Below are 27,433 nucleotides of genomic sequence, written 5' to 3'. Positions count from 1 at the left end.
ACGTGTGAATGAACCACTGTAGCATGAATGTAGCTTATCCACATTTAAAGAAGGGCATTAAGAGACTTGCTGCACCTCCTGGAAAAAACTGAGAGCCAGTTCTGCCACCATGTTTTGTTAGGTGGGTCTCTGAACCTGAAGAGCTAAGAAACTCTCCTCTCAAACAAGGAGGCATCAAGCCTGTTCAGAAATGGGGCTCACAGATACCTGGCCAGGCTGCTTTGCAGATGTGAGTGCTCATCAGCAGAAGTGCTATGGCACATCACGAGCCATAACAGGAGCTGTGCCTTCTGCCACGTGCCTTTGTGATGCACAGCCACTGCTGCCACAGAAGGGCAAGACAGCAAAAGAAAACTCAGAGAAATTCTCATCTGTCATCTACTGGAAAATCCATTTAAGGAAACTGGAAAATCCATTGAAGCCACACAGTTTGCTGAAACGTTTGGTTTTTGAGAGAAATATATGTATATGCCCTAGTAAGGATTATGAATATAGGCAACCACAGAATTAAAACCAGATGTAACTGAGACTAATGGGTAATATTTAATCTTTTCCCTTGCTTTTTTTGCAAAAATGGAATTTGAGAACCTCAGGGTGACCCTTACAGGCAGGAGAGCTGACTGGAGCATCCCAGTTAAGACATGGCCAATGTTCACCTCAGCTGTGCAGTCACTAAAGACAAGGCACTCCACCCCAAAGGTGCCTCCAGAGAGGAAGGTGCAAATAATTAATGCAAATTTTCTAAGCAATACCTTCAGGTATTCCAAGTCCAGCCAGTGATCACAGCACATGAATCATTCTCTTCTAGCTGGTACCAGGTGCATGACAAATGTTCTGTCCAAAGCAAACAAAAATAGCTTTGTATCTAAAACACTGCTCTTCTTCCCCAGCCACAACCACCTCAGATCTGACTAACAGGAGATCTGGGATCTGAGGGAAATGTCAACTGTTCAGTTTATTTAGAAAAAGAAATATAATTTCATTACTATATATTAACAAAAATCTATTTTGCAACTGATCCCAAAATCTGCACAAAACCAAAAATTAAGTCCAGGAAATAGGACTAACATTTCCATGCTTTAAAGAATGCTTTGTTAAGCAAGTTAAAATGGAAATAACTTGAGTAAGTCCAGAAACAAGTGTGGCACAATTATTCTAGAATTTGCAAAATATAAGAGAGAATAAAGCTTTCCATGGATAACTATTAAGAAAATGCAGAGACACTAAACAAAGAAATTGCTGTTTATTAAAAGTGATAGCTGAGTGTACACCAAGCCCTTCCAACCTGACCTGCCTAATATTCTATCAATCAAGAAACAAATCTGCTTAAGCAGGCATGATCACAAGAACACTGTGTTAATTTTATATGTGAAACGAACATATTTCAAATTAAAATGCTGACACAATTCTAAGTAATTCAAGGCTACACCTTTTAATAAAATGTATAATGAAGACAAAGAATATACATAATCTATATGCTAGGTATGAAGGAATAAGACCTTTAAAATGCCTTCCCCCCCCAGCTTTAATATATTTAATTGGAGACAGTAGTCTCCTTCTCCTTTTCAGGAGGTATTATCCACAGGATGAGCTGAGGTCTGCTCGTAGAGCCTGGATTTCACTGTTCTGCAATGGATGCAGTCATAAGACAATGAGATTTAAAAAGTGAAAAAATAAGATAAGCTCTTTTTTTTTTAACAAATGAATCTAGGACTATAAACACCATTACTCTCTAACTAAATTTGCTTAGTGTTACTACAGGGTGAAGCTAAAGTCATTTGGCTGCCTTTGTTTTGCTTTTGCATACTTGATAAGCTTGCAGGTGTTATAAATTTAACTTTAACTTATTTACTGTATTTGTAGCTTTGGGGATAATTACAGTTTTATTACCATTTATTTTTGAGTTATTGAAACATACTTTCAAGCTTTAGCTTAATTTTAGCATAGTTTTTGTTCAGGAATAAAGAAGCTGTTTATATATGTGGAATAGCTGCATGTATATTTTCTATCCTTGTCAGAAAAGGCAACATCTCTCACATCTGTGTCCCTTCAGAAAAGGGATAAAGGGATATATTAGAAAAATGTTTGAGAGCAATATTTTGAAAGACACAGCATCAAACATATCATTACAGATCCATACTCTGGACAATTCATTTTTATCTAGACTTGTATGTGATAGATCCTGGGAGGAACAGAAATAAAAAGGAAGGGAAAAAAGAAGAAAGTAAAATATATTTCTTTGATTGTCATTTCAGCATCCATGTGTCCCGTTCAGTTCACTATCTGCCCTCTCACACCACACTGTATATCTGAATGTAACTCTGAATGTTGGGGCTGGGAGGAGGAGGTTGCTTTGCTTGATTTTTAAATGATCTAAAACCCAGGGATGCTGCTTCTTTTTGAGAGCATCACAGCCAAATACAGGCTTGAGAATCATTCTCCTAACAAAACCTCAATTTCCATTGTGGCCTGTGAAATTTAAGATTTCAATTACTTTAGTATTGTGTGTGTTTCCTGGTGATGACTCATTAATAACGATTCCCCTTTCCTCATGTGTACAAAGAAAGTCGAGGCCATGCAGAAAATGGGAAAACAAAGGAAGCATGGCTAACTTCAAATGGAAAATGACTTTTCCTTTTTTTAAAAAAAAATTCTTTAATTTATTTGTTTTATTCCCTCTCTAAATTCAAACTTTTGCACAGTCTTATGCTACTAAATCAAACAAAAAGCCATTGTGGTCTCGTACACATCTCCAGGTGTCCTGCAGACATGAAAATTTTGTGCTTGCACAAAACCAAAGGTGCTGTCTGTGCAATACAGCTAGAGAAAATATTTTTAAATTCATTCTTTCAGCAACCTCTCATCAATGATGAAGTAATCTGAATAGTCCAGAAGCTCCTGAAGGAGGCAGATATCTCCTACATAGCTCACACTGCCAAGGAAGACATGACAGCACAGGTTTAATGATATTTCTCTGAAATAATGATAATATTGCCCTGCAATCCATTCCAGGAAAGCACAGGTATCTTTGAGGATAATACTGCTTTCCAGAGGGTCAGTGAAATTTGAAGACCATGTTTAAGTTACTCAGCTGGGGAATGTTTTCCTATAGAAAAATACAAAAGATCACTGATGGGACTGCATGAGTATGAGAGTTTAGAGCCTTTATTTCTAAAAGATTTGTGAAACAGATGCTGGACTAAACAGGACTGCAGCACCCTGGTCTTCATAAACAGGAGCTACACAAAGAAAGGTGGTGATTCTTCAGACTGATTTGAAAGAGCATCTTCCCTGCATGATGACCTCATTGTGGCTTCCCTAAGAATTTAAATGGGATGACTCCAAGGAAATCAATGTCTGTTTCAAATAGGATATAGCTGCAAACTGTGTACCTCAAGTCACCTGAGATCTATTGGTGTAAAAGCACCCTTTAAAAATTTTTTTTCTCAGGTGGTTCCTGACAATGTCTGGCCTTGCAGTTCAGACAACTGCAGCTCTGGAAGTGATGTCACACTAGATTGACCTACCTACCACAAAAAACCAAAATAAAACAAAACAAAACAAAACAAAACATAACAAACCAAAACAAACAAACAAACAAACAAACAAAAGGTGGTTTCTACCAGTGCTGGTTTCTAAACTGCATTTCCCACATTTCAGCTGTGCTTGCACTTAACATTTCACAAGTATATGAGTATATGGGAAGTATGAAACTGGAAGAGGAAAGATTTCTTAAAGGAGTAAGCAGAGAAATAAAATACTGCAAAACAAATTTCACCTTTGCCATGTTCAGTTCATCTTAACTAACTCTAGTACATGCTCATGAGGGCACAGCTGCTTCTTAATATGAATTGGCACAGAAAATTCACCACTAGCACAGCAAGAGCACCCAGCACAGTATGAGTTACAGATAAACCACAGCAACAATTGAATTAACCTGAAAGAACCACGTGTAAATCCATCAGGTATTTTGACTTTGTCTAACCCCACCCCAAACCTGAGCAGCTTCCAGCAGATGCCAGGGCTCCTAAAGATAACTGCCACAAATGTTTCCCTTTTCACTCCCAGCGTTTATAGTTGCCTGGGGCCCAAAGTAGGCAAAAAATGCAGTCCCAAGACAGCTGTAGTTTCTCAGGAAAGCTATACATTAAGGCTGTGTAGTCAACTACTTTATTGCCCTGCAGGACTGAAAATGGGAGATCATTTCTGCTGGAAATAAGATTTCCCAGCAGCCAGCAGGACTCAGTGAGCACTTCCAGCTTGGAGAGAAACAAAATAGCCACTAGTTTATGTCTAAAAATGTTATTTTATCCCACTCCAAATATTAGTAGTGCTCCTCCCTAAGTTTGTGTAACTGCATTCATGGTAACAGAGTTTCTAAAGGCAAAAGAGAAATGGGAAAAGAAGTCTTAAAAACTTCTAAAAACCTCAAATATATTTTTTTTTCCTCCACAGAAGGCAGCCACACACCAGAGGTGATGCAAGGATAAAGGAAGTATTTACCAAAGATGACCACCAGTGACAACGTTTTTTAATAAAATCATCTATCATGACAGTCATTACCCCCTCCTGATTTGAAAACTAAACTCACTGCTTTTTGCCCATTCCCCACTGGAAAAAAAAAAAAAAAAATTTAACCCCTTTTCAGCTCTGCTAGGAAGACCAAATGCAAATTTAGTGCACAAGTGTTAAAGTGTTCTTTGATAAAGAACAAAGTTGCTACTAAGTCACAGTAGGTTATTAGGAGGCAAATTTTTCATAATAGAGGAAACTCTACTAAACTATGGGGACAAATAGTATGTATGAGTTTCCTCATGTCTCTGAGTACAGACCTTCTTTCTATCACACATCACAAAAATCTTTGAGGATTAAAAAATGGTCAGTATTTCTACACTTTAATGTATTGGTGTCATAGGAGATACTGGACAAACTAACAGGGATTTAATACTGGGTACTGATGGTCAGAGACACCTCGTATTTTGAACAAGACAGCAGCAACAGCAAAAATGCACAATTTCTCTGGGGCTCTCCCATGTCTCTGTGTCCTGAGAGTGCCTGGCCACAGGAGAGCTGCAGCCCTCTCCACTGTCCCTGACCTGCCCTGTGGCACCAGCTCCTCTAAATACCCTGCAGCAGCAGCAGGGAATGTGTGTGCTTGCATTCCAAGAAAAGGACTTCCCTGGCCATTACTGACATTCCTGCATTTTCTTTTCCTAACCCATACATGAACAGGGTGGTCACTACTCTCCCTTGCACCTCACCACCAAGCACTGGTTTGTCTGCAAGATGCACCAGGGAACAGCACAGGAGGAAAAGTTCAAAGTGGGCCCATTTCTTAAATCATCACACTTCATATTTGGATTATTTTAAGACCTGAGCATGAAGCTACAGGCATCATCTAAAACATTATTAGCTGTTTTATCACAGAGTATTTTTTCTCATGTGGCTCTTTTGGTTTTTGAGATTCCTGATAACAAGTTATACATCAACAACATTCTGCAGAAAGTGTTGCTTGTTGCAGTTGTATTCTGCTGATAGCTTTTCTTCTATTAATCTTTTATTGTACATAATATAACTGAAAAATCTTTGCCCTGGTGCTTGGCCAAAGACAGAATAAAAGTTTTACTCTTTCTTCAGTTTCTCATTTTATATATCTCTTTTTATTTTCTTTTCTATACTGTTACTTGTTACTGTTTTAGAAGAAATAATCTGTCTTTTCAATCTCTCTTCATATGAATTTTCCATGCCCTTAATCATTCTTGTCACCTTTTCCTTGCTCCCTCCATTTCTGCCTTGTCCCTTTGGCGATGGAGTGACCAGCACTAACAGAAGCCTCAAGCATTGATTTGTACTTAATTAACTTCTAAAGCCCTCAAAGAAGCAAACAAAACTCTTAGTTAACAATGCCTGCAGAGCAATTGGGTTGACCCAGACGTCCAAAAAGAAGCTGAAATTTGGAACAGCTTGCTAGGCAACCCTTATGTATGTTTTGACTTCACATCCCAGTGCTTTCCAGTGAGGTTAACTAGGAACTGCAGCTCTTTATTTTGTTCTTGGGGGTCACAATACACAGAATTTATATGCTCAAATCCCCATGTTACTATGCACATTGTTACCACACAGTACAAAGGGAGATGTATGACATAATTTCCCTATATAAGATAAATTTATGTGTTTTGCTCCCAAAAATACATTCAGCTCCATCACGTTTCTCCTTCTATCAGATGTAAATAGGCAGCCACTGGCACCTTGTGCTGTGAGCCACTGCAGCAAAACCTCTTCCAGCAAATCACACCATTTCACTCCAGTCAAGGCATTTTTCTTTCCCAGAAAGCCAGAATGAACTCCAGTTGAGAAGCTGAAAAAAGGTAAAATCCAAGTTTCTTTTCCCCACGCTGTCAGAAAGGCACCAACATAGTGAATTTTACCTTTTCATCTTTCCTTTGTTCTTTTCTTAGCAGTTAGTGGGAAAGATCAGTATGTCTCCAGCACGTGAATATTCTCCCTAATACACTTCTGAAGATCAGGGGGATGTTGAGACCAGCAGCACCAGAAAATGGGTGTGTTGGTCCTTAGGGCTCTAGTGCAGCCCACTTCAAACCAGGCACCTCTGCTGCTGTCAGTGTGACCAAGGACAAGCTCTCCAACCTGCATTGGGTGCAGTGCTCCCCAAGTCAGGCAACACTTGATGAGGGAAAAAGAGTGATTTTAATCAGCCAAGCTAAGCATGTCATCCCAATACCAAAAGTGAGTTTTATCAGGATAATGTTGAGCTGTTCTCACTTTGGAGAGCAAGATCAGCCATTTCTGAGATCTCTTGAGAGGCTGCCAGAATGTGGTTCTGCAGAACAACAGCCCTCCTATGTAAAAGGAAAAAGCTGGATTCATCAAGAAGCCTATAACTATGTCAACTAGACAGGAAAACAGAAAAATAAAAACTATACTGAAATTAAACAGGGTTTTATCAGTATGATAGAGTAAAAATTTAAAAAAACTATTGGTCAAAAATATGTACTTGCTCAGAACGCAGTCATCCCAAACAGCCATCAATAAAACATCACTTGTTTGTCTTCAGCAAAAAGTACAGAAACTGGTCAACAAAGCTAGAGAACCTCATGGATTTTTTCCTCTGCATAAGCCACTTACACTGAATTTGATTTTCTCCTATTCAAAAGCTATTCTCTCTCGCCTTCTAATTAATTTTGTTTCTCTGAAGGATTTAACTTCTAGGAACATCATTTTACAGTCTCCCTTCTTCAGTCTTGGTTTGGTTGTTTGCTAAGAATACAAGTGATGAAAACTGAAAGCTGAGAACCTGAAGTGGAATGGGAAGAGCTGCAGGAATGTCCCCTCTGAATTAAAGTACAGGGACAGACACTGATGCTATAAGAGCTTAGAACATGTCACAGGAAAAAAAACACAGAACAAAGAAGTCAGGTGAGCTGTCTCAGTCCTTTGTCATGCTTGCTGGTGTGCATTAAATCACTCAGATTGTCTTTTACAGTTCTTTAAATCGCTGGAAAGAATTTAGATCTCTGTTGTGCAAGAAATTACAAGAGAAAGAAAATATCTTGGGCAGAAGGCCCCAGCCCTGGAGTTAGAGCTTTTTCTCTTGAGAGAAAAATTAAAGAAATGAAATTGGGAGAAATGAAATTGGGCCTCTTGTCCAGCCAACACAAATCACATCCTCAGCACACAGGCCTTCCATGGATCTCCCTGCCCTCACATGTTACACACTCTCACGAGGCTGTTTGGGATGACACCTCTCACTCGTGCCCTTAAGAAGACTGGAGCAGCTCAGCCCCAGGAGAGCTCCAGCCTGCTCTACCCAAACTTATAGCTTATAACACAACAGAACAAGCAAAACTATCCAGTCCACTCTGGATATTCCACTTGGCAACATCCCTACAAGAGCCCCTACAGGGCTACAGGCAAAGTGAAGTATTTGAGACTCACTTTTGTTCATCTGTCCCACAAAGCAGCCAAGGTCAGCCTCAAACCCTTCCCAAAGGTGAAGCACAAACACACAGTGCAGGAGGGACAAAGACCCTTGGAGGTGAGATGTTGATGTTTGGGCAGGTCACAGAGCTGCTCTGGACATGGCCAAGCACAGCACAGCCTCCCTGCATGCATGGAGAAGGAAGCAACACAGCTTTCCCTGCTCCTCTTCCCTTCCACTGCCCACCCTGCCAGACTGGTGTGCAGGAGGAACAGATGTATCAGGAAGAAAGCAGTAGGAAGAATGCTTTTATATACCCTACAGACTTCAGAGAATAAACTTCAACCTGTTCCTGCTTGCAGGCAACATGTCCTACAAGAACAGACAAACATCATATACCACAGGTCTTTATGTGCACAAAATTATTTCTAGTCCCTTTCAGAGGTCCTGGCATAAGATTTATCCTGAAAAAAAATCCTCAAAACTTTCCAGTTAAAAAAACTTTAAAAAATGTATTTTTTTCTTCTAGTGCAGCACTCTGGAGGAATATGAAAGGATCAGCAAGCCAGATTGCAGTGTTAGCTGCTGAGCATTCAGAGAATATACAATAGAAGAATGTGTCAAATCTGAAACATGATAACAGAGCTGCTGCAAAAGAAAAAGGAAAATCCTAAAACAGAAAAAAGGGTAGAAGTGTGTAGGAAAGACAGGCCTGATTATCCTCTACATTACATGGGGGGAAAAAAGGCATTGAAGACAGTATAGTTATTCCAGAAAGAAATCGGGACACTTGAGATGATGTACAGCCTGGGACTGCAAATCAAATACTCTCCAGCCCATTAGGCAAGGCTGTGGTTATCTTTGGCTTCTTTATAACCTACAGGCACTGGGACATAATCAATTTACCAGGGGGAGACAATCCATTGTACTTATCCAGAACCAGCCCATGCTCAGCTGGCAAACAGCCTGTGGCACTGCAGGGATGGGTGAAAGGAGCTCTGAAGCAGGAGCAGAATGCTCAGGAGCAGGAGCCTGGACCTTGGTGGTCCAGGACAGGGAGTTAGGGCAGATAAAGCAACAGGAATTCTCACCCTCTAAAACCAGGTTAAAAACAGCCAAATTATTAATGAAAGTGCCTGTTGAAGGAATTTATTTCTTTTTCTTGGTTTGTGCTTACTCTGCTAAGAAACTGGGGAAAGTTGGGTGGCCTAACCTGAAATGGTGCCAGAACCATTTAAAATATTTACTGGTTTAATTTACCAGGCGAGATGCAGCCTGCAAGTCCAGAGCACCTCCAGCACTTTTCTAAGAAATGCCTGTTTGGGTAAGGACTCTGGATTTCCCAGTAATTAAAAATGAGTCACTAACTTAATTTTGCCTCCTACTATTTTTACTTAGCATTTTCTCACATCCTAGATACAGAGGAATTATACTGCGGGATGCTTGGGGCATGTTTGTCCTTGCTTCACTTAACACCAAGCTCAAACACCACACTTTTGAAAAATAAACAAAATTGGCTAAGAGAAGAGGGTCACCATCACCTTCTCTCTGCCACTTTGCACTAGTCCTATGCAGAAAAACGGACAAGTACTTGAAAAAGATAGTGTTTTAATGAAAAGGTAGACCTGCATGGCACCTTCTCATCCAAGCACTCCAGGCCTTGCATATGTGCTCATTTTCCTTCCACACCTGAAAAAAAAACAACCTTTCTCTCACCTGCCTGCTCTAATGTAAGGAGCATTTTATTCCTAGGTGTTAATACACCCTCACTGCTACAGCAGCCCAGGTCTGGGCTGTGAAGGTGAAACCTTCTCTGGTAAGGGCCAGTCCATTTCTCCAACACTGAGTAATTCACAAAAGTTATTCATGTGAATATGAAAAGGCTGGAGGAGAGCTATCAGTAATAAACCCATTAGGTTCCCTTTCCTATGGCCTGTGTGTGCTGGAACAGAGGGACAGAGCAGGGACAGGAGGTGACAGGAGAGCCCTGCTCCTCGAGACACACACCACAAGCTCAAATAAAGACTCCCAGAAGTGCCCTCTGAAATCTCTGCCATCAAGCTCCAGCCCTCAAGGTGAGTATTTCTCATTAAGCAATATTTCGAAGTTGATTTTAAATGCTTTGTTAGCAAATACACCCCTATTTATTTGTATTCTGATTTATTGACCCAGCAAGTTTGAAAAATTTCTGCTGGTCTATAAATTCATACAGTATTTTGGAATGCTATTTTGAACACTGCTACCATTTAACTCAATTTTATGGCTACCACAGGAAGCAAGGTTAGGGAAAAACAGAGTCCACTGCACCACAGGAATTGTGGATAGCTCTGAACACTAATCAGATAAAAAAACTGGCTAAATGTTAAATCCAGATTTGTACTCATCCTATTTTGCTTCATTCTGCTTTGGTCATCCACTGACTTCAATTAAGTGTTTAAACATAAGGCAAACTCTTCTTCTAATCACCTTGAAACACTCCCCACTTCTCCTCTCCCAGAATTGCTGTGTGTGACTATTGGGAATTCTGTGTAGCCACACATATTTTGTATGTTGTGAAAATTGTCTCACCTTAAAGTACTGTGGTTTATGTAACTACGGTACATACAAAGTATCTGCAGGTTCCTGAGAATTTATTCTGTGACAAAATACTGATCAAAGAGAGACAAAATTGTTCACATAATACACAATAAGCAGACTTAAATGGACAAGAACAACGCTTCTAATTCATATACCACGCTGTGTATGCTTAATCACAAACAATTACAGTTTGTCCTGCTGCTTTACATAGTCATGAGATGATCTCTTCTTGCCTTTTTAAATAAGGACACAGGAAAAGAAAAGATTAAAAATGCATTATGCCCTTTGTTTTCCCAGAAGAGAGCACAAGCAAGCCCTTCACAGCATTCTGCCTTAAGGCAAAATTTTCATCTATCCAAAATCCTTACAAAATGTATTCCTTCTGAAATGTTCACTAAATACTCATGTACTGAATAACCTCATCCTCAGTGATATCTTTTGTGCTTAAGTGTAGGAGGGTCCTTGAAAATTGAGTTTTATAAAGACAGAAGGTAATACTTCACGGTACGGATTGTCCCCAGTTTACCAGCTTTCCTTGGTACTAAGGGTGATGTCAGCTGGAATATTACTGAGAACCTGATTAATAAGAACAATGAAATTTTCCTTTCCCCCTCTCCCCCGCCTCATTTCACTTAGTCCACAAAATTCCAGTTTCTAAGGAGTTGATATACAGTATTACTATAACATTAAGGTCTAATATTATAATAACAAGTTTGCTTTTGAAATTCAGTCTAGAGTGTAAAATATTAAGTCATATTAGAGGTAATGAGTTATCTGTATTTAAACACACAAGACATCTATGATGGTTAAATAGAGGGTTTGTTTCCAGCAGATTCTTCCAGCTGGAGCCTTTTAAAATATTTGCAGCAAAATATTTATTGTAATTGTTGCAAATAGTGTGTTCTTAACACCTCTAATAAAAAATACCAGCGGGATCAAATCTGCAAGAGCACACAGAAGTTCGTAGGAGCTTTGAATCCAGCAGGATCAGGTAATTAATAAGACTGTATTTGACAAAGGAATATATAATTTATACATAATACAATACATGTAATAATGTAGAATTTAACATGTAATTTACAACTATATGCCTGCCAAATCAAATTAATTGGACAAGTTTTAAAAACAGCTGATGATGTAATCCATCTGCATGTAATCTTGAATACTTCAGGCAGTTTAAGAAAGAACTTCATTGTAAACTGGTCTTTTCCTCCTCACTTTTAAAAGGAAGTTCTTTGGGCTGAGATGAAGGAAAATTAAAAAGAATGTTATTGACATAAAATATTAAAATGCAAGCTTGCTGAAGCCAGCTTCAGAGAGCATTTTAACTTTTGCATTTTAATTCCATTACGAGCAAGGTTTTGCTGAGCATTATCAGTGATGCAGAAGACCATGCTTATAGGAAAGTCCTGCAGTGCAAAGTATAAAATATGCTGATGATTTAACATGCACACCCCAGCGTTCCCCACACAGGGGTCAAAAGCCAGGGTTCAGCTGGACTCACAAATACATCACCCTGAATCAAACAGAGCATCCCTAAATCGTAGCAGTCACTACCACACACTGATTACATTAATAAATTGCTCGCTAATGGGAGCAGTGACAAGTAAGATGTGCACTTAGTGGCCCTGCTTGCTGCCCGCTCCTGATGCCTGAATGCCCGTTTTTCTCTGGGTTACGTTCTAAAGTCTTCAAAGTGCACGAAGAAAATCTGCTCAGTGTTGTGAAATAAATCAAAGAGAGTCTGCTGAAAATTCCTAAAACGCTTCTGCCCTAATCTCCTGGACCAGAGAGTGGGCTTGCAGAATGCTAAACTTGCTTTTCAAAGAAGATCAAAGCAACGGCAGCAACAATTAAAAACAGGGGTGCAGGTGCGCGCATGCGCGGGGGCTCCGCAGAGGCACCAAGAGCCTCTTTTTAGTCATCCCTGAATGCTAACGCTGACTTATCTAATCACTACACGTGTGCTTTGAAAGGACAGGGGATGTTTTTGTGAGAGACACAAAAACTGTCCGCCTTTATGTATAAAATGCAACATTTTACGAGACACACTATTTCCATTAATTTTGAAAAGCCCCTCAGCTACTGTCTAATTAAACCAGCCTGTAATTTTGTTGTTTAGTGATTCAAGGATAAATGAAGTTGAATTGTGTATCTATCCTTCCTCCTGTTAGCTAGTCTTTCAATAGTGTTTCCCTACCTCAACACTTTGAGGGCCAGCTGCTTGCCTTACCCATCACCTGAATAACCAGGTTTGGCAGCTTATCAGGAGCACTGCAGCCATTTAATTTGCCTGCTTCAACTTTTATACAGTACTGGTTGTCCTGCCTAAGACAGGTCCCTTTTCCACGCAGTTACACAAGAAACACTTGTGTTAGTGGCTAAGTGTAAGGAGTGCTCGTGCCTGGGGGAGGGTGATGTTGCATGACAAGTGCTACGCCTCCAGTACGGGGGGAGACTGAGCAGCCAGCCTGCTATTTCCCTGCTAATATATGGTTTATCTGTTTTCCCCTTCTCAAGATGGCATTTCACTGCACAAACCAGAAAAGGGAAAAAAACAAAACAAAAACAACAAACCCAAGCCCCTCCGAAAACCAGCCATGGGAAAAAGCACTTCAAAGTTCACAGGATGAGTAAGGAAGGAGTAAAACCCTGAATGAACTCTCCTGGCTGAACTGGGTTAGGATGAAAAATGCTTCTGCTAAATGCTGAAAAATTAGGTCAGCCTTGTTTATGTGAAGATATAAACCACTGACATTTTGAGAAGCATGTGAATCAAAGTGATATTTCTGTGTTGTCTCTGAAGCACATTGGGCCACAAGGCCCTTTTATACCTACCAGTTTCTCCTCCTCCCCCGTCTCCCCCAAAAAAAAATTAAAAAAATCAGAATTGTCATGTCAGCTGTAAGCAGCAACACATTGGAGTACCATGCTTTAAAGCATAGCCTTTCAGTGGCAGCAGCCCCTGAAATAATTCATATTTTTAAAAAAACCATCGAGTTAACTGATTGGCTACTTGGGAATCATATAACAGAAGAGAACCAAGTAGGAACAGTTTTGAAAGCTGCCTGCTTCTTTCCTTCCCCCATATTAATACAGGTTACATTATTCCTCTCCAAGTATCAAGAAAAGATGAGGAAAAGATAGCAGATGCCTTTCTGAGACCTAATTGATGTTATCCAAAACATGCATCACACCAGATATCCATTACATTTAACACAGGTCAGCATAAGGCAATTCTGACAATGTGAATAGGGCTCAAGCCTATTTCTCTTCAAATCCATGTGAATAGTTTATTATATACAGACCCAGGCTCAGTGATTCATTTTGATAAAATGCTACTTAGCAGCATCAAAACTGCCTGAGCATTTTGTCTGCCTGTACTAGAGCTTCCTACTGATGCCATTGAAATAAATGGCAGAATTCCCATTTACTTCCATGGGAGGAGAGCCAAGCTCTTAGAAACCTTTGTTTTTAAGGGAAAACATTTTTCCTCCCACTCATGGCTACAGTTCCCCTGAAAACCCAATGGAACTGTTTAAGAAGTCAGGTGGTTAGGACTGGCCCAGAGGTCAGGAACAAAGAATATTAATACACACTTGCTATTGCAAAACTGAGCAGCAATCTCAAAGCATTGTTGTTGTTTTTAAAACAGAAAATGTCATTCTCAGATCTAAACATGAAGATTTAAAAATATATATAAATCTGTGAAAAAAAAGGAAGCACACATTTCATTTAGTGTCTGGATTACAGATTCTTATTAAACAAACTGAGCTCATTATAAAATCAATATCAACCACTACATTCCCAGGAGAAATGGCAAAAAAGGTCACTCCAAGAAATTCAAACAATTTTCCTGCTGGAAGGGCACGATTTTAATTACAGATACTATTAATTAGAGCTGTCAGTAGGAAGATTGTCCTGTTAATTATCACAAATTCAGTTTCAAGTGTGGTTTTGGAACCTGGAGGGCTTTTCAAAAAAAATTAAGAATTCCTGTATTCACAATTAATGGAAGAAAAAGCCTACCTATTGCTTCTGCACTTTAAATAAGCCACCAGCAAGTCACCTATTAAAATCAAACAAAAATATTTATGGCCACAGTCTCATTGGCCTACAAAAGTGATAAACTGCTGTTTTGGTCACACTTGATCTCAGAGAATAGTCCTCTTTTTTCTAGCTCTCACTCTGCCTTGGTTTGGAAGTCATTAAATGCAAAGATGCAACTTAATGATTTTTTTTTAAGTAAACATTGCTTTAAAAGTGAAAATCAAAACCATTCCTGAAGACACTAATTGTTACACAAACATTCATATTTCTTATTCTGTGCTTAATTCTCTCTAGACCCAGCCTGTGAACATAATACATCTTATACATCTAAGAGGTACAGACAGACCCAAACTTTGTGAGGAAATATGAGTTTATTCCCATATGACTCTCAGCTGCCAATTTGAATCTATCTCAGCTCAAGGATACAGAAAGGCCAGAATGTCTGATCCTAAGCAGAACAAGAAAGTAAAATAAAACTTGACAGAAAAGTGCCGTTGGCGAGGCCCTATGGGTGCACAACAGACAGAGATACTACAGAGACAATGTTTACACATTCTCAGATTCTTTTTCCTGGTCACACTCCAAATATTTTTGGATAGCAGACCAGGGCTGTCCAGGCTGTTATGACCATAACACATGCACTACCACACCAACAGCACACCGAGAAATAAGTGCCATATGATCTAAAACAAACTTCAGGAAGATGCAGTGTCTCTCCACCCAACACTTTTGAAACTGAAAGAGAAAGCTTGAGGTTTCTGATTTATTTCCGAGAAGCTGAGTGCAGTCCTTCAGCATTACTGGGTACACATCTGCTATCATTGTTCTCCTAGAACCAGTCCTGGTTTACCTCCCATCTATCAGCATTAGATTTCATTTTATCTGAATAATGGCAGAAGGTGGTAACAGATCGGGTCAAAGGCTCTTTTCATATCAGACCCTGAAGAAGTCGATTACTCAAAAAGAGAGACATCTTCAGATAACCGTGCAATCCATTCCTCATAAATGTTAAAGATTTTTCGTTATTAATAGTGGCAGGGGTGACAGATTATGGATATTAATGTTATTTTTCTGAAAATTTCAATGGCAAGGGCTGCTTTTTTTTTTTTCTTTTAATTTTTTTTTTTTTTTCCTAATTAGGCACGAATTTACAGCAGCTACCAGAATAGCCAAGATTAATAACCACTAGTAAAAAAGCTGCTACACCGAATCCGCGGGACAATGAATGGAACGGGGGCGGGGGGGAGCGTCGGAAACAAACCCACCCCCGCGACTCCCCACGCGAGAAGGGCCCCCCCGGGGCTCTGCCGGGCAGCGGGGCAGGGCCGGAGGAGGAGAGCTTGGTCCTTACCTGGTAAGCAGCGGGCGCATCGGAGCCGGCGTCAGCCCCCAGGGCCGAGAGCTTCTCCTTCAGGCGGTGGTGGGCGCGGTGGCGGAGGCAGTAGGCGACCCCCGACGCTGCCAGGACCCCGGCGATGCAGGCGAGGGAGAGGAGGGTGAGGAGGAGGAATTTCGCGGACTCTGCCTCTTCCCCGCGCTGCGCGAGCGGCGGGACGTTGCTTTTCTGCAGGGGAGGAGAGAGAGGCAGCGCCTGAGTTGCGCGGTCACGGAGCGGCGCGGAGGGGGATCCCGTCGGGGGGAACACCCGGCAGCCCTAACTTTCGGCCAGAGAGGGAGGCAAACAGAGGGGCAGGGACAGGACAGTGCCGTGCCCCGCTCCGTGCCCTCCGCTCCGGCGGCTCGCACTTAACTACCGAGAGGCGGAGGCGCTGGATGCGCGCAAGCACCGCGGAGCGCCCCGCTCGCACCGGACCGAGGGCCAGCGGCTGCGAGGGGCGCAGCAAGGGAAAATCCGGCACTACTTTTTTTCTTAGGGAAAAATAAAACACAATTTAAAAAAAAAAATAAAATAAAAAAGAAAGAAAGAAAAAAGTAGGTGGCGATCCTTCCTTTTGTCTGTTGTAGAGGGAAGCGGCTTTAAAAAACCCCCGATAGTTCCAAACTCCTCCAGATTACTATTATTTTTGCAGCAATAGGAGAGAATCCTTCTAGTGAATTTCACTTGTCTCCATGTGCTAAAAAGTTGTACAATAATTTCCCCTCATTAGCTTCATTATAAGCTATATTAGCAACAATTAAAAACGCAACATGAAAATGAAAAGACCAGGCGCGCAAATTGCAGCAAGACTCATTTGGCCTGCATTCCCCCTTTCACAATTACCAGGGAAATGAATTGAAAAGCACGCCCCTGCCTCAGTCCTGGTTGCTACAAGACGAGAACAATTAGCAAACTCCTTTCCACCACCTAATTTCGCGTGGTAACAAAATGGATTTTTCCCCATGAATGCCTAGCCGGCCTATTCATTATCTCTCCTCTATTAGTAATTTTCTGCTCCGTATTCAGCTAGCCAGCTCTTAATTTCCTCCCGTCTTGCAGTGTACACAGTGGCTCTTATGTCAGGCCCGGTCCATTTTTATCTTGTAATCATAAAGGCCACCAAAGCAATTATCGCTGGTCTTGACTGTAAAAGCTTGTCATTAATTAGCCTCCTTGCCTTCAGTGCTGCGGATTAGCCAGGGCTGAGGCTGAGTTAATGGAAATGCAGGTTCAGTCAGACTCGCGGATTTTCTTGCCCGGATGCGCCGCGCGGAGGAGGATCGCGGCTCCGTGCGCCCCGGCGGGGCGATGGGGGCGGCACCGGGCTCGCCGCGGCCACCGGCCATGTGCCGCCCGCGTCCGCGCCGCCACCGCCGCGCCCGCCGCCTCTCCTCCCCTGCACGGCGCTCGGCCCCTCCTCCAAATCCCAACAGCCACCAGGAGGAGGGGGCTGCACCCCCACCCCACCCCGCCCCGGCCGCGGGGGGCTCCGGGGCCGCCTCCTCGCCACCGCCCCCGCGGCCGCAGCCGGGCACCTGCCCCGGGGGAGCGCACCGGGCGGGGGACACCGGGAGGGGCAGCACCGGCGGCTCGCTGCTCCCGCCGCCTCGGCCCCGGGGGGGTTAAAGGGCTGCTGCGTTCTGCCATTAGCATCTCCCTGAAAGGCCCCGTCCCCCCGGGGCCAAGGGTCGCAATCTGCATCTCAATAGGCGGCTCCCGCCGAAGTGCCGGCGCCCCCTCCCCGAGCGCTGCGCCCCGGGACGTTAATCCTCGCCGCGGTGTTTGGCCCCCATCAGCCGGGCAGGGACTCGCCCCCTCCCCCGGACTCCCCCGGCTCGGGCCGCCGCGCCCCCGGGTGGGCTCAGTGGCACCGACGGGAGGAAAGAGGCTGGCGGGCAGTTTCGGGTACTGCTCCTGAGCCTTACTTCTCTGCTATCTCTACCGCGGTTTTAAACGATTTTCTTTCTCCGGATGCCGTGTGACAGCCGCACCAAGCACACGGAGAAAGGGCTATGCGAGAGAAACGATGGCAATGATGGGAGCAAAGTGCTGTCAAAAGCTCCGAGTAAACATGCAGAAGAGAAAGGGCGTCAGGCTCTTTCTCCCACTGGAGTTAGAGCGATTTTAGATGTTGCTTCCAACTTTGCCCGGCAGTTTTCCCCGCAAAGTCAGGGCTGCCGTCCCTGGAGCTGGCTGCTCTTGACAAAAGAATTTCTCGAAGACCACCCTCCTCCCTCACATACTCTGAGCGTACAGCTGCACTCGGGAGCCTGAAACACGGGGAAGAGTTAGAAACCTTCCGTGGGGCGCTCGGCATTGCTTACACCTCTGCCCTGGGGGAGTTAGTGCAGCCGTGTCCCTTCGGGCAGGCGAAGGTTTGCAAAGCCCCTGCACGCCCAGGGGCGCGGCGCCCACGCCCGCCCCGGTCCCCGTGCCCTGGGAGAAGGTGGGAGCCCCGCGGCGAAGGGCCAAGGGCACGGCCGCTCCGCGCTGCCCGCCCCGTCGGAACAGCCGAAGGGGAAGGGAGCGGGGCTCTGCGGCCGAGCCACCGGCCCTTCTCGCACCCCTTCCATCCCTCCCGCCTCACGGCGAGCAGCTCCGCAGCCGCTGCCGTCGGGGCCTGGAAGACTCCGCTCTCCCCTCCCTGCGTGCGGGGCTGGTGCTTCGGGCACCTCGGTCAGCCCGCACTCCGCCCCCGGGGAACACCGCGGGACCAGCGGCTGATTCCCCTGCGCCGTCCCGCAGAACCGCCGGGTGCGGCCGACGGCAAAGTCCCATCGCCCGGCTCCGGCCCCAGCTCCGGGCCGCGCACCGCGGAACCGCAGAACCGCAGAACCGCAGAGGGTAGCCCGGCCCGGTCCCCCCAGGTACATCCCATCAGGACACAGCCCCCACTGTCCCCAAGGCAGTTGGAGGAACCCGCTGCCCTTTAATCCTGCTCGATGCCTGACCAAACATCACATTATGAAACGGGTAAAAATTAATCCGACGTGTTAGTTACCAGCTCCCTCCCTCCTGCCAGCTCTCCCCCCAGCCGCCCCCGCTGCCTCTAGCCAGGAGCACAGATTTCCCCACCTCGCCTAACCCCCTGACTCTTCCCTGCAATAAGGCCCCAGCCTGAAACGGAGCCCAGGGTTAATTAGAGGCGTCCTGTCAGCCTTGACTTGAAATTGAAAGAAAAGTGTTTAAATATTTATGAATTTGACATTTACAGTCGGATGTCTTTTAAAGCAGAACACCTCTCCCTGTGCTGGTTGGGGCTGCCATGGTGCGTGTGCCATGGTGCGTGTGCCTGGGGTGGAGGGGGAACAATAGCTGTTGCATAACAAGAAAAACAAATTACCTCCCCACCCAAGGCTTAACAAATAAATAGACCACATAAATTACACGCAATTAAATATTAAACTCAGCTACATGTAACTATGCATTTTTTAAACTTCACGTAACAGAATATATTGACATTCCTCTGACTGATTTTCTCCTTCGAAAAGTATGGAGTACCAATGAAGTCCCAATAAAGGAAAAAACAACTAATTCCTAAATGAATGGCTTAGAAAGTGAATCTGAATGAAGAGGCTTTGGAGGTGTTCATCCAGTCTTCACTTGCTTTGAAGCAGCCCGACCTAGCTTAAATGCTAGAAGGCAAAGAACAACAGTACACCTAACGCACACACAGTTTTTACTTGAAATACACTGTTTCTGTGAGTGTCTGTGGGTTTTTTAAGAGGAAAGAAAATGCTTAGGGTCTGATCTCATGTAGGCTTTCCCGGTCCCTCGACAGAACACATTTTTTATACACCCAAAAGTGAGTCATTAACTAGAGCAGCCATAACACTGGAGTCACAAATCACTGTTCTAATCAAAGAGCAGCATCCCGTTCTGCGGTGTCATCCCATGATGCAGCAGAACAGTCGACATTTCAAACGAATTCCAGGCAAATGTCAGTAAATATTTAATGTACTCTTTCATGTAAATAAGTTCTCACACCTATGCTGGAAGTGTGGGAGAAAGTCTTTGTAAGAGCAGAGAGGAGCTCCCCATGCAGTGATGTGGCAGCTCACCATCCAGATGCCTCAGCAAAATTACACTTCATTATTTACTTTAGGACACAGGGCATGATTCTGGTCCTTGCAAAACTATAACTGAAGTTGAGTTTTGTTTTGTTTCACAAATTTAAAAAGATTTAAAACCCAATTTGCCAGTTACTGCACCTGACCATTCTTCCAGTTAGCAATGGAAAAATCACTTCAATTAATTTCTAAAGAACTTAACATTATAATTTTTTGCAATTTTTGCATGCTTCAATTTTTACATTTATATTACACAGTTTTGTTTCTGAACTATAATAAAAATAAAATTTCTTAGTAAATATGGGCAAAAAGAGGAACTTCAGAATATGATTTGTTTCAAAATATTAGAACGTTAAGAAACTCAAGAGGTGCTATTTTTAATTTGGAATTCACTATAGAATCTAATAAATGAGAGAAGTGAGGCGGAAATAATCATGTATTAATTCTGTGCATTACAAAATCTTTTCAGAAGCTATTATCAGAGCAAGAGGCATTGTGGTTTGGATTCAGGGTGGGAGAAATCCTTTGTGCAACTGAAAGCTATTGTTCCTCTGTGCAGATGAAATTGTACTTGCAAATATGCCATTCAAGGAGGGAAGAAAGTACCTAGGCAGAAAAAAAAGAATTCTACAAGAAAATCATTAGTCTTAGAAATAAACTTCACTAAAATAAGTTTTGGTTCATTGTTTGTTTGTTTTCTAAGGAATATCCTATGTTAAGAGTTGCAGCCACTGGCATTACAAGAAAATATAAAGGATATGCGTATTATTTCCTTATATAGAAAGCATGAAGAAAGGGATGTGTGTGGGTGTGTATATATATATAATGTGTGTGTGTGTTCATATATATATATATATATACACACACACGTATCTGTGTGTGTCTGCTTATTTATATAAATCTAAACTTAAATTCACTTCTAGTCATTTCCCTCTCCCAGAGGTTATCTGAGACATAGGTTGATACTCTCTGCTGGTTAAGTTTTGATAGGTTACTAGAAAATCAGAGAAACACTTTACATCAGTAGGAGCCTGGCTACTGTAATCTGTCCCCAGGAAAGCTACAGAGAGGATTTTTTTTTTTTTTTTTTTTTTACCTTTCATAAAGTAAGAAAACAAAACAGGAGGGAAATCAGCATCTCCTTCAGTTTTGGTTGCTGTGTTTCCTCCCCTACTGTGCTCCCAGTCAGGTTAGGCTGGACAGCAGGGCCTGGGAATATTCACCTCTTGTGCATGTAACGCTCCTTGTGTGCAGCACTGCACACCCAAGCTGTTTGGTCCAGGCTACTTGTTGGTGTTTTAAGGTTCTATCTTTGGAGTTACTGAGAGATTTCTGGGGCCGCTACCTTCTGACTCCCTGTTCACATCCCCTCCTTCTCTACCCAGAAAGCTCACCTGACTCCAGGATCACTTTCAGCAAATGTCAGTTCATCACCTGAAATGAGGTCAATTTAATGCTTTTACTTGGGAGGATGAAATCGGATGGGAAGGTACTTTTTGCTTCTTTTAGGGTCAGAAAGATTTGACAAATCGACAAACACAAAAGGCAGATGGATTTCTGGGAACTGCAGCTTATTCAAATCACTGAGAAAGGTCACTGCAAAAGCCACAGATCTATTCATCTATAGGGGTACAATGATCTTTCCACAACCTTCAACACCACAAAGCACTCTGGAGCGTCTCTATACCTTTTAGTAGGATTAATACCATGAACAATGACTGAATACAATCAAGAATTCACTGAGTTCAAAGATCCCTTGATCAATGGTAGATATTTTCTTCTGGCTTCCTAAAGGCAAACAGAAGTGAAGTTTCTGGTTAGAGTTACAAGAAATTAGAGATATTATTCTGAATCCCACTACAAGGTGATGCTGAAATGCCAGAAGGTCCAAGAAGCACCCCGAAGAAGTTTGTGGCATGGAAGGAATAAGGTTGTGAAAGAAGAAATTCAACGAGCTTGAAGATTTTCATGAGGATCTGGATATATTTTTAAGTCAGCAGTAAGATAAAGAGTAAAGCACAAAAGCCTACAGCATTACTGAGACAGTGTAGGGATAACACACAAGTCAGGAAACCGGACAGCCACATCCATGCCTGTGGAAGAGGTAGGTGAGCCGGAGATGGAGGAGCACGGCCCATCCTGTCCGAAGCCGCACAGGGCACCTCTGAGGTGGCAGCAGGAAGAGGAGGGCTCGGAGACGGTGAAGAAACCTTAGTGCAGAAACTTCGATCCCCGTCTCTAAGGACTCGGGGGCAGTAAGGGCAAAGCAGCAGAGTGGGTGCACCAGGAAGCAGGTTTCCTCCGCAGCCCAGGCTTTGTTAGCCAGAGTAAAACCGTGAAAGAGAGGGACTCTCGGCAGGTCTAAGTCACAGAGTGTCAGAGCCCGAGCCAAGAGGACGGTCAGCGATAGCCGAGCTTAATCAAATATCTTCAGCTACAAGAGAAACACGAGCCGCAGCGCCAGCGCTGATCTAATGCTGATGCTGAAGGCACATAATTCAGGGATTAGATAAGGCGCCCTTACAGCCGAGTGCCAGCAAGCGAGCCGGCTCTCGGTAATGCTGGCAAGCACCAGCTTTCCGTCGGCGGAGCAGCCGCCCCGTCTCGCAGGGACCCGGGCCGGGTCCCCGCCAGGGGATGGGGCTCCGCACGCCTCACCCACCGCGGGGTCCCGTCTCGGGCCCCGGGCCGGGAACGCGTCCTCGCCCCGCCGGGCCCGCTGCCCCTCCGCCCCGCGCCTTCGGACGGGCCGCTCCGGGCATCCCCGGGGCTGCGCTGCCGGGAGCGCGCGGGGCTCCGGCGGCCGAAGCGACCCCTCCGTCCGCGCTGCTCCGCGGACACCGACCCGGCCCCGGCCGGCGGCAGCGGCTGCCCCAGCCCGGCCGCCCCCGCACCCCCGCCACGCTCGAGGCTCTCCCGAGTCCCGGCCGGGCCGCCTCCAGAGACGCGGGCGCTCCCCCCAGCCCGTCCTCCGCCGCATGTACCTGCTGCCGGCGTGCCGGGACGGGCCCCTCTCTGCGAGGGCTCGGCGCACCTCGGCGGGCTCCAGCAATCCTTCTCCGGTGCCAAAACTTCCCCCTCTGCCCCCCCGCCCCTCCTCAGCGCAGACAAAGGCGGCAGCCAGCACAGCCGCCCCTCGCAGCCCGCGGCCGCCTCCCGGCGCGGTGCGGCGGGGGCAGGCGGCGGCCCCGGGCGGCCCGGTGTCCCCGCGGGGCGCGGGCGGAGGATGCCGGCGCGCCCCGGCGCTGCCCTCCTTATATCGGGCTGCTCGCAGCCCCTGCCGGCTGCCGCACATGGCCCATCCACCGGTTGCTATAGCGATGCCTCCCCTCCACATGTTGCTGGCAGCAATTGGCTAAGGAGGTCTGGGCTGTGCAGAAACCCTTCGCCGGAGTGCGGCGATGAATGGACACGGGCTGTGTCACTCACTTGGAAAAGCTGTTTGGCTGTTTGGGGTTTCTGTTGTGGATGTGCGGGCTTTTGGGGTTTTTTTTGCTTTTTGCTTTTTTTTTTTTTTTTTTTTTTTTGTTTGGATTTTTTCCCCTTTTGGTTGATTTTTTACGCGCACCTCCCTCCCCCATCTTTTTATTTTCCTTTTTATTTTTTTTTCTTGCTGTCTCTCTTGCAAGATGGAAGTGGAGGGTAGAACAATGACAGAAAGCCAAAAATAAAATCAAACAAGGTCACCAAGGAAAATCTACAAGTAATTTGCATCACAATACACTAAAGGAGCCCACAACGCTTCTTCCTGAAAAGAGTTTCCTCCTTAAAAAAAAAAAAAAAAAATCCACACAATGCCAAGCAAAGGAGATTCAAACTTTCTCCCCTCTCGTCCTCGTTCTCCAAACGACACACGAAATCAGGAAGGAGGAGTGTGCTCCGACCAGCCCCGGGACAGTATTAAAGTCCAATTGGATAAAGCGCGGCAGGCGCTGCTCAGAGCCGGCGCGGGCAAGCGGGGCCGCGCCGTTCCCGGCGCTGCGCACCCCGAACTCCCGCTCAATGCCACGCTCCCGCAGGGCAGCACCGACCCTGATAACGAAACGGACCCCGCGGTGTCCCCTATCTCCTTCAAATTCCCGCATGCCGCCCACAAACCCGCTGCGGGCTCCCCCCCACCCCCAGCGTCTGCCCACGAAGTGCCCTGGCTGCGGGAGCGGGACGGGAGCGGGCGGGGAGCGGCAGGGTGGCAGGTCCCTTCCATTTCCCTTCCCCCGCCGATGAACAGCTCTCCTGCTTCCCTGGCCCCATTGTTTCCCGCTGTCACTGCGTCTGGGGACGGCAGGCAGAGCAAAGCCGGCTCTCCTCTGTCCGTGGAGGCGGGCAGTCCTTTTCCTTTTCCCTTCCTCTTCCCTTTCCCCTTCCCCTTCTCCCCAGCCGTCCCGCCCCCACGCCGCCGCAGCCGCTGTGCCCCGGGCTGCCCCGGTCCGAGCGGCGGCTGCTCCCGGGCAGAGCTGTCCTGAGCCGCTGTCCAGAGCTGCGCACACCTCCCTCCCTTCGGAGGGATTCCCAGCCCCCCCGGCCCTTCCCTCCCCTCGGCAGGGACCCCCAGACCCCCCCCCGGCCCTTCCCCAGCCGCGGAGCGGGGGGACGGTGCGGAGGAGGCAGTGTGCGGGATGGGACGGGACGGGACGGCACGGCATGGCACGGCACGGCACGGCACGGCACGGCACGGCACGGCATGGCATGGCATGGCATGGCATGGCATGGCATGGACAGGCCAGGCCGCCCTTTCCCCACAGCCCTGCTGTCCCGGCAGCTCTCTGGGGCTCGGGCACTGCCGCCTGCCCGGCCCCGGAGGGCTTTGCCTTCCCGGCTGGAGCGGGCGGCCCTGGCTCCCCGCGGCTGTCCTGGGGACACCGCAGCAGTGCCGTGTAGCAACTCCTCTTTCTCCTCTCGACAGTATTCATCCTTCCAGCGCCCCTCGGCAGCCGGCTCTGGGTAAGGGAAATCCACCTGTGCGAGGAGCCAAGGAAGGGCAAGGGCCGCCTGAGCTCCCAGAGCATCCCCTCCCTGCCCCAGAGCGACACCTCACTTAAACTTGCGGGACAGAACCGAAATGTCATCCCCATCCCCTGTACAGGGTCGTTCTGCCGTGTCCAGAAAGTGCAGAGTGGTTGTGTCACGGGCTCTCCCCCACTAACATCTCACCCACACCCAGCCTTCCCTTTCCAGGGAGAGGAAGATGCTCTTTACATCACCACCGTTTCTGAAAAGAATGTTTCCAGGCAGGAAAGGTACTCCTCACCTGGCCTCTGCTCATGCCAAATCCTTCACGTTCCCACAGATTAACACAAATTTGGCTTCTCCAAACATTTCCCCAGCCCGGTTTGTAGTGCTTGCTCTGAAAGCACTGCCTTGGCAGTCTGTCAGCCTGAGAGGACCCTCTCCGTCTGATATTCTCCTGCCCCGGAAGAGCCAGAGCACACATAATTTGCTCACTAACCTGCATTGCTTAAGTTGAAAGATAAATGAACCCGCCAAGTGATTTCATTAAAAGGACACGTGTGTTTGCATATCGATCCTTCTAATGAACTGTCTGAAACTGATAAATACTTCCATTATCTTTGTAGTTTGTATTTAGTATTTAAAAATATATTCATTAACATTTCCTGGGATAACGTTGTGTCTTTTCAGAACTGTCAGGTGCTGAATGGGTTGAACACGAATTTGACTGGCCAAGTGTCAAGACACAGCAAAATACTAGTAAAAACACTTTTTTTTTTTTTTTAACAGTGAGATTTTGAGAAATTTGTAGTGACATTTAAAAACTTTCCACGTTTATGTAATTTTCATTACTTTTATCCCATTCTAAATATGACCTTTGAAACAGTGACAGATATTTGTGTGGGTTATGTCACAGGGAGAAATTATTTAAACATAGATTGTTTAACATGTTATTCATTAAAAATGTAGAAGGTGTTGAGAGATAGAAGAAATAATTTCCAATTGTTTACTAATTTTAAATTTAAAATCTGCTTTTAAAGTTTTTATAGAACTGTTGGTCACATATCTGTGAATTGACTTACTGATAAATTTTCTCATATGATTTAATTAAAAAATTGGAAAAAAAAGAACCCTGTCACCAGCAGCCTTTCATTATAAAATTTCTAGAAAGTTTCATGTTTCTTTCTCAGGAAAAAAAGTTGACATTGAAAGTATAAATGACTTTGAGACAGTTTCTCTGGGTTTAGCGCATCTAAAAATACCGGTATTTTGAAGATTCACATTAACATTCATCCAAATTCAAGAGCTGTATTTGAACTATGCCTAAACTCAAAATATTCTAAATCTTGCAATTTCAGTGAGAATGATGCTGAAATGCATTTCCATTTTGTATAGAACAAAACTCTTGCCTGAGAACCACCAGTGTTTGTCAGGACTCCCCAAAAATCTGTTCTTCATAACTGGGCACTGCAAATCACACTGACCATTTTGCCTTGGTTTCTGACTATAGATCTGCCTGCACTTCTAAGTTTAGCCCCTTCTTTCTGCAAATGCATGCACAATGTACAGCATGAAATAGATTTTCATTCTTTTAAAGCATGTGTGATAAAGCTAAAACCCCATTTAATCTCACTTGTTGTTTTGTTTATAAGATATCCTGTGGAGTCTTGCTCATTAAATACAGATCCAAGGATGTTGTAGAGGATTTTCTGTAGATTTTCTCTTCATGTGGATCTTGAAATCAAAGTTGAATTTCCTTCACTCCAATGAAGAAAACATCTTTTCCAAATATTAACTTCCTATAGCAGATACATTTAAGTTACTTTAACTTTAGGAATATATGTATTGGAAAGAGGTAGATCTCCCATGTCTTGAAAACACCAACCAAATAAAACCAACACCTAGGACCATAATTTAAAAGGAGAGTTAGCAGAATTTTAACCACTAGACTCCAGTGAGTTTTATGTCTTCTCATGATCATCTGTGAAGATCAACAACAGACACATTCTACTTCCAAGTAAATTCTAGAGCTCTTAGCTTTATTAAGAAAATTATTTCATTCTGGCTAAGATTTGAATCTAATTAATCTGTCTTGCAGTTTAAAAATGATAACTAAATTCAAGCTGCATACTATTCTTCAGAGACAGCTTAAAATATTAATTAAGTAAAGAGTGCATTTTCCATTTATTTTAATTACATTAATACAGTTTCAATAAATAAAATAGTTCTGTGCTTCATCAAAACAAACTCAGATGCAGATTTTCCTATTGATTAGTTCTCTTTTCACATTGGCCCTCCTGACTGTTTATTTTTAAAAAGGAAAGATATGCAGAAATGTTTGGGGGTTCCCATTAGTGAAGAGAGGTCCAACAGTCTGAAAAGTTCAGTTCAGTCTTCCAGGAAGCTGATGTAGCCCTGTAAAAGTGGCATCCTGATAATGTATTGCTTATAAAGGTAATCAGTGAGATAAAA

The 27,433-nt window shown here is 44.6% G+C and overlaps 1 protein-coding gene across 1 annotated transcript in view; it reads right to left on the bottom strand.

Annotated features, from left to right (window-relative positions):
- PTPRN2 (protein tyrosine phosphatase receptor type N2) overlaps positions 1–27,433 on the bottom strand; it is a 627,414-nt gene that overhangs the window by 90,145 nt on the left and 509,836 nt on the right. Inside the window, exon 13 of the mRNA XM_056484320.1 lies at positions 15,918–16,130. Within this exon, the coding sequence (XP_056340295.1) occupies positions 15,918–16,130 (213 nt within the window). The remainder of the gene's footprint in view (positions 1–15,917; positions 16,131–27,433) is intronic.

This window comes from Oenanthe melanoleuca, chromosome 2 (genome assembly GCF_029582105.1).
Source record: "Oenanthe melanoleuca isolate GR-GAL-2019-014 chromosome 2, OMel1.0, whole genome shotgun sequence".
Lineage (NCBI taxonomy): Eukaryota > Metazoa > Chordata > Aves > Passeriformes > Muscicapidae > Oenanthe > Oenanthe melanoleuca.
Note: the sequence above shows the minus strand (reverse complement) of the source record. Positions and strands in the feature narration are given on the sequence as shown.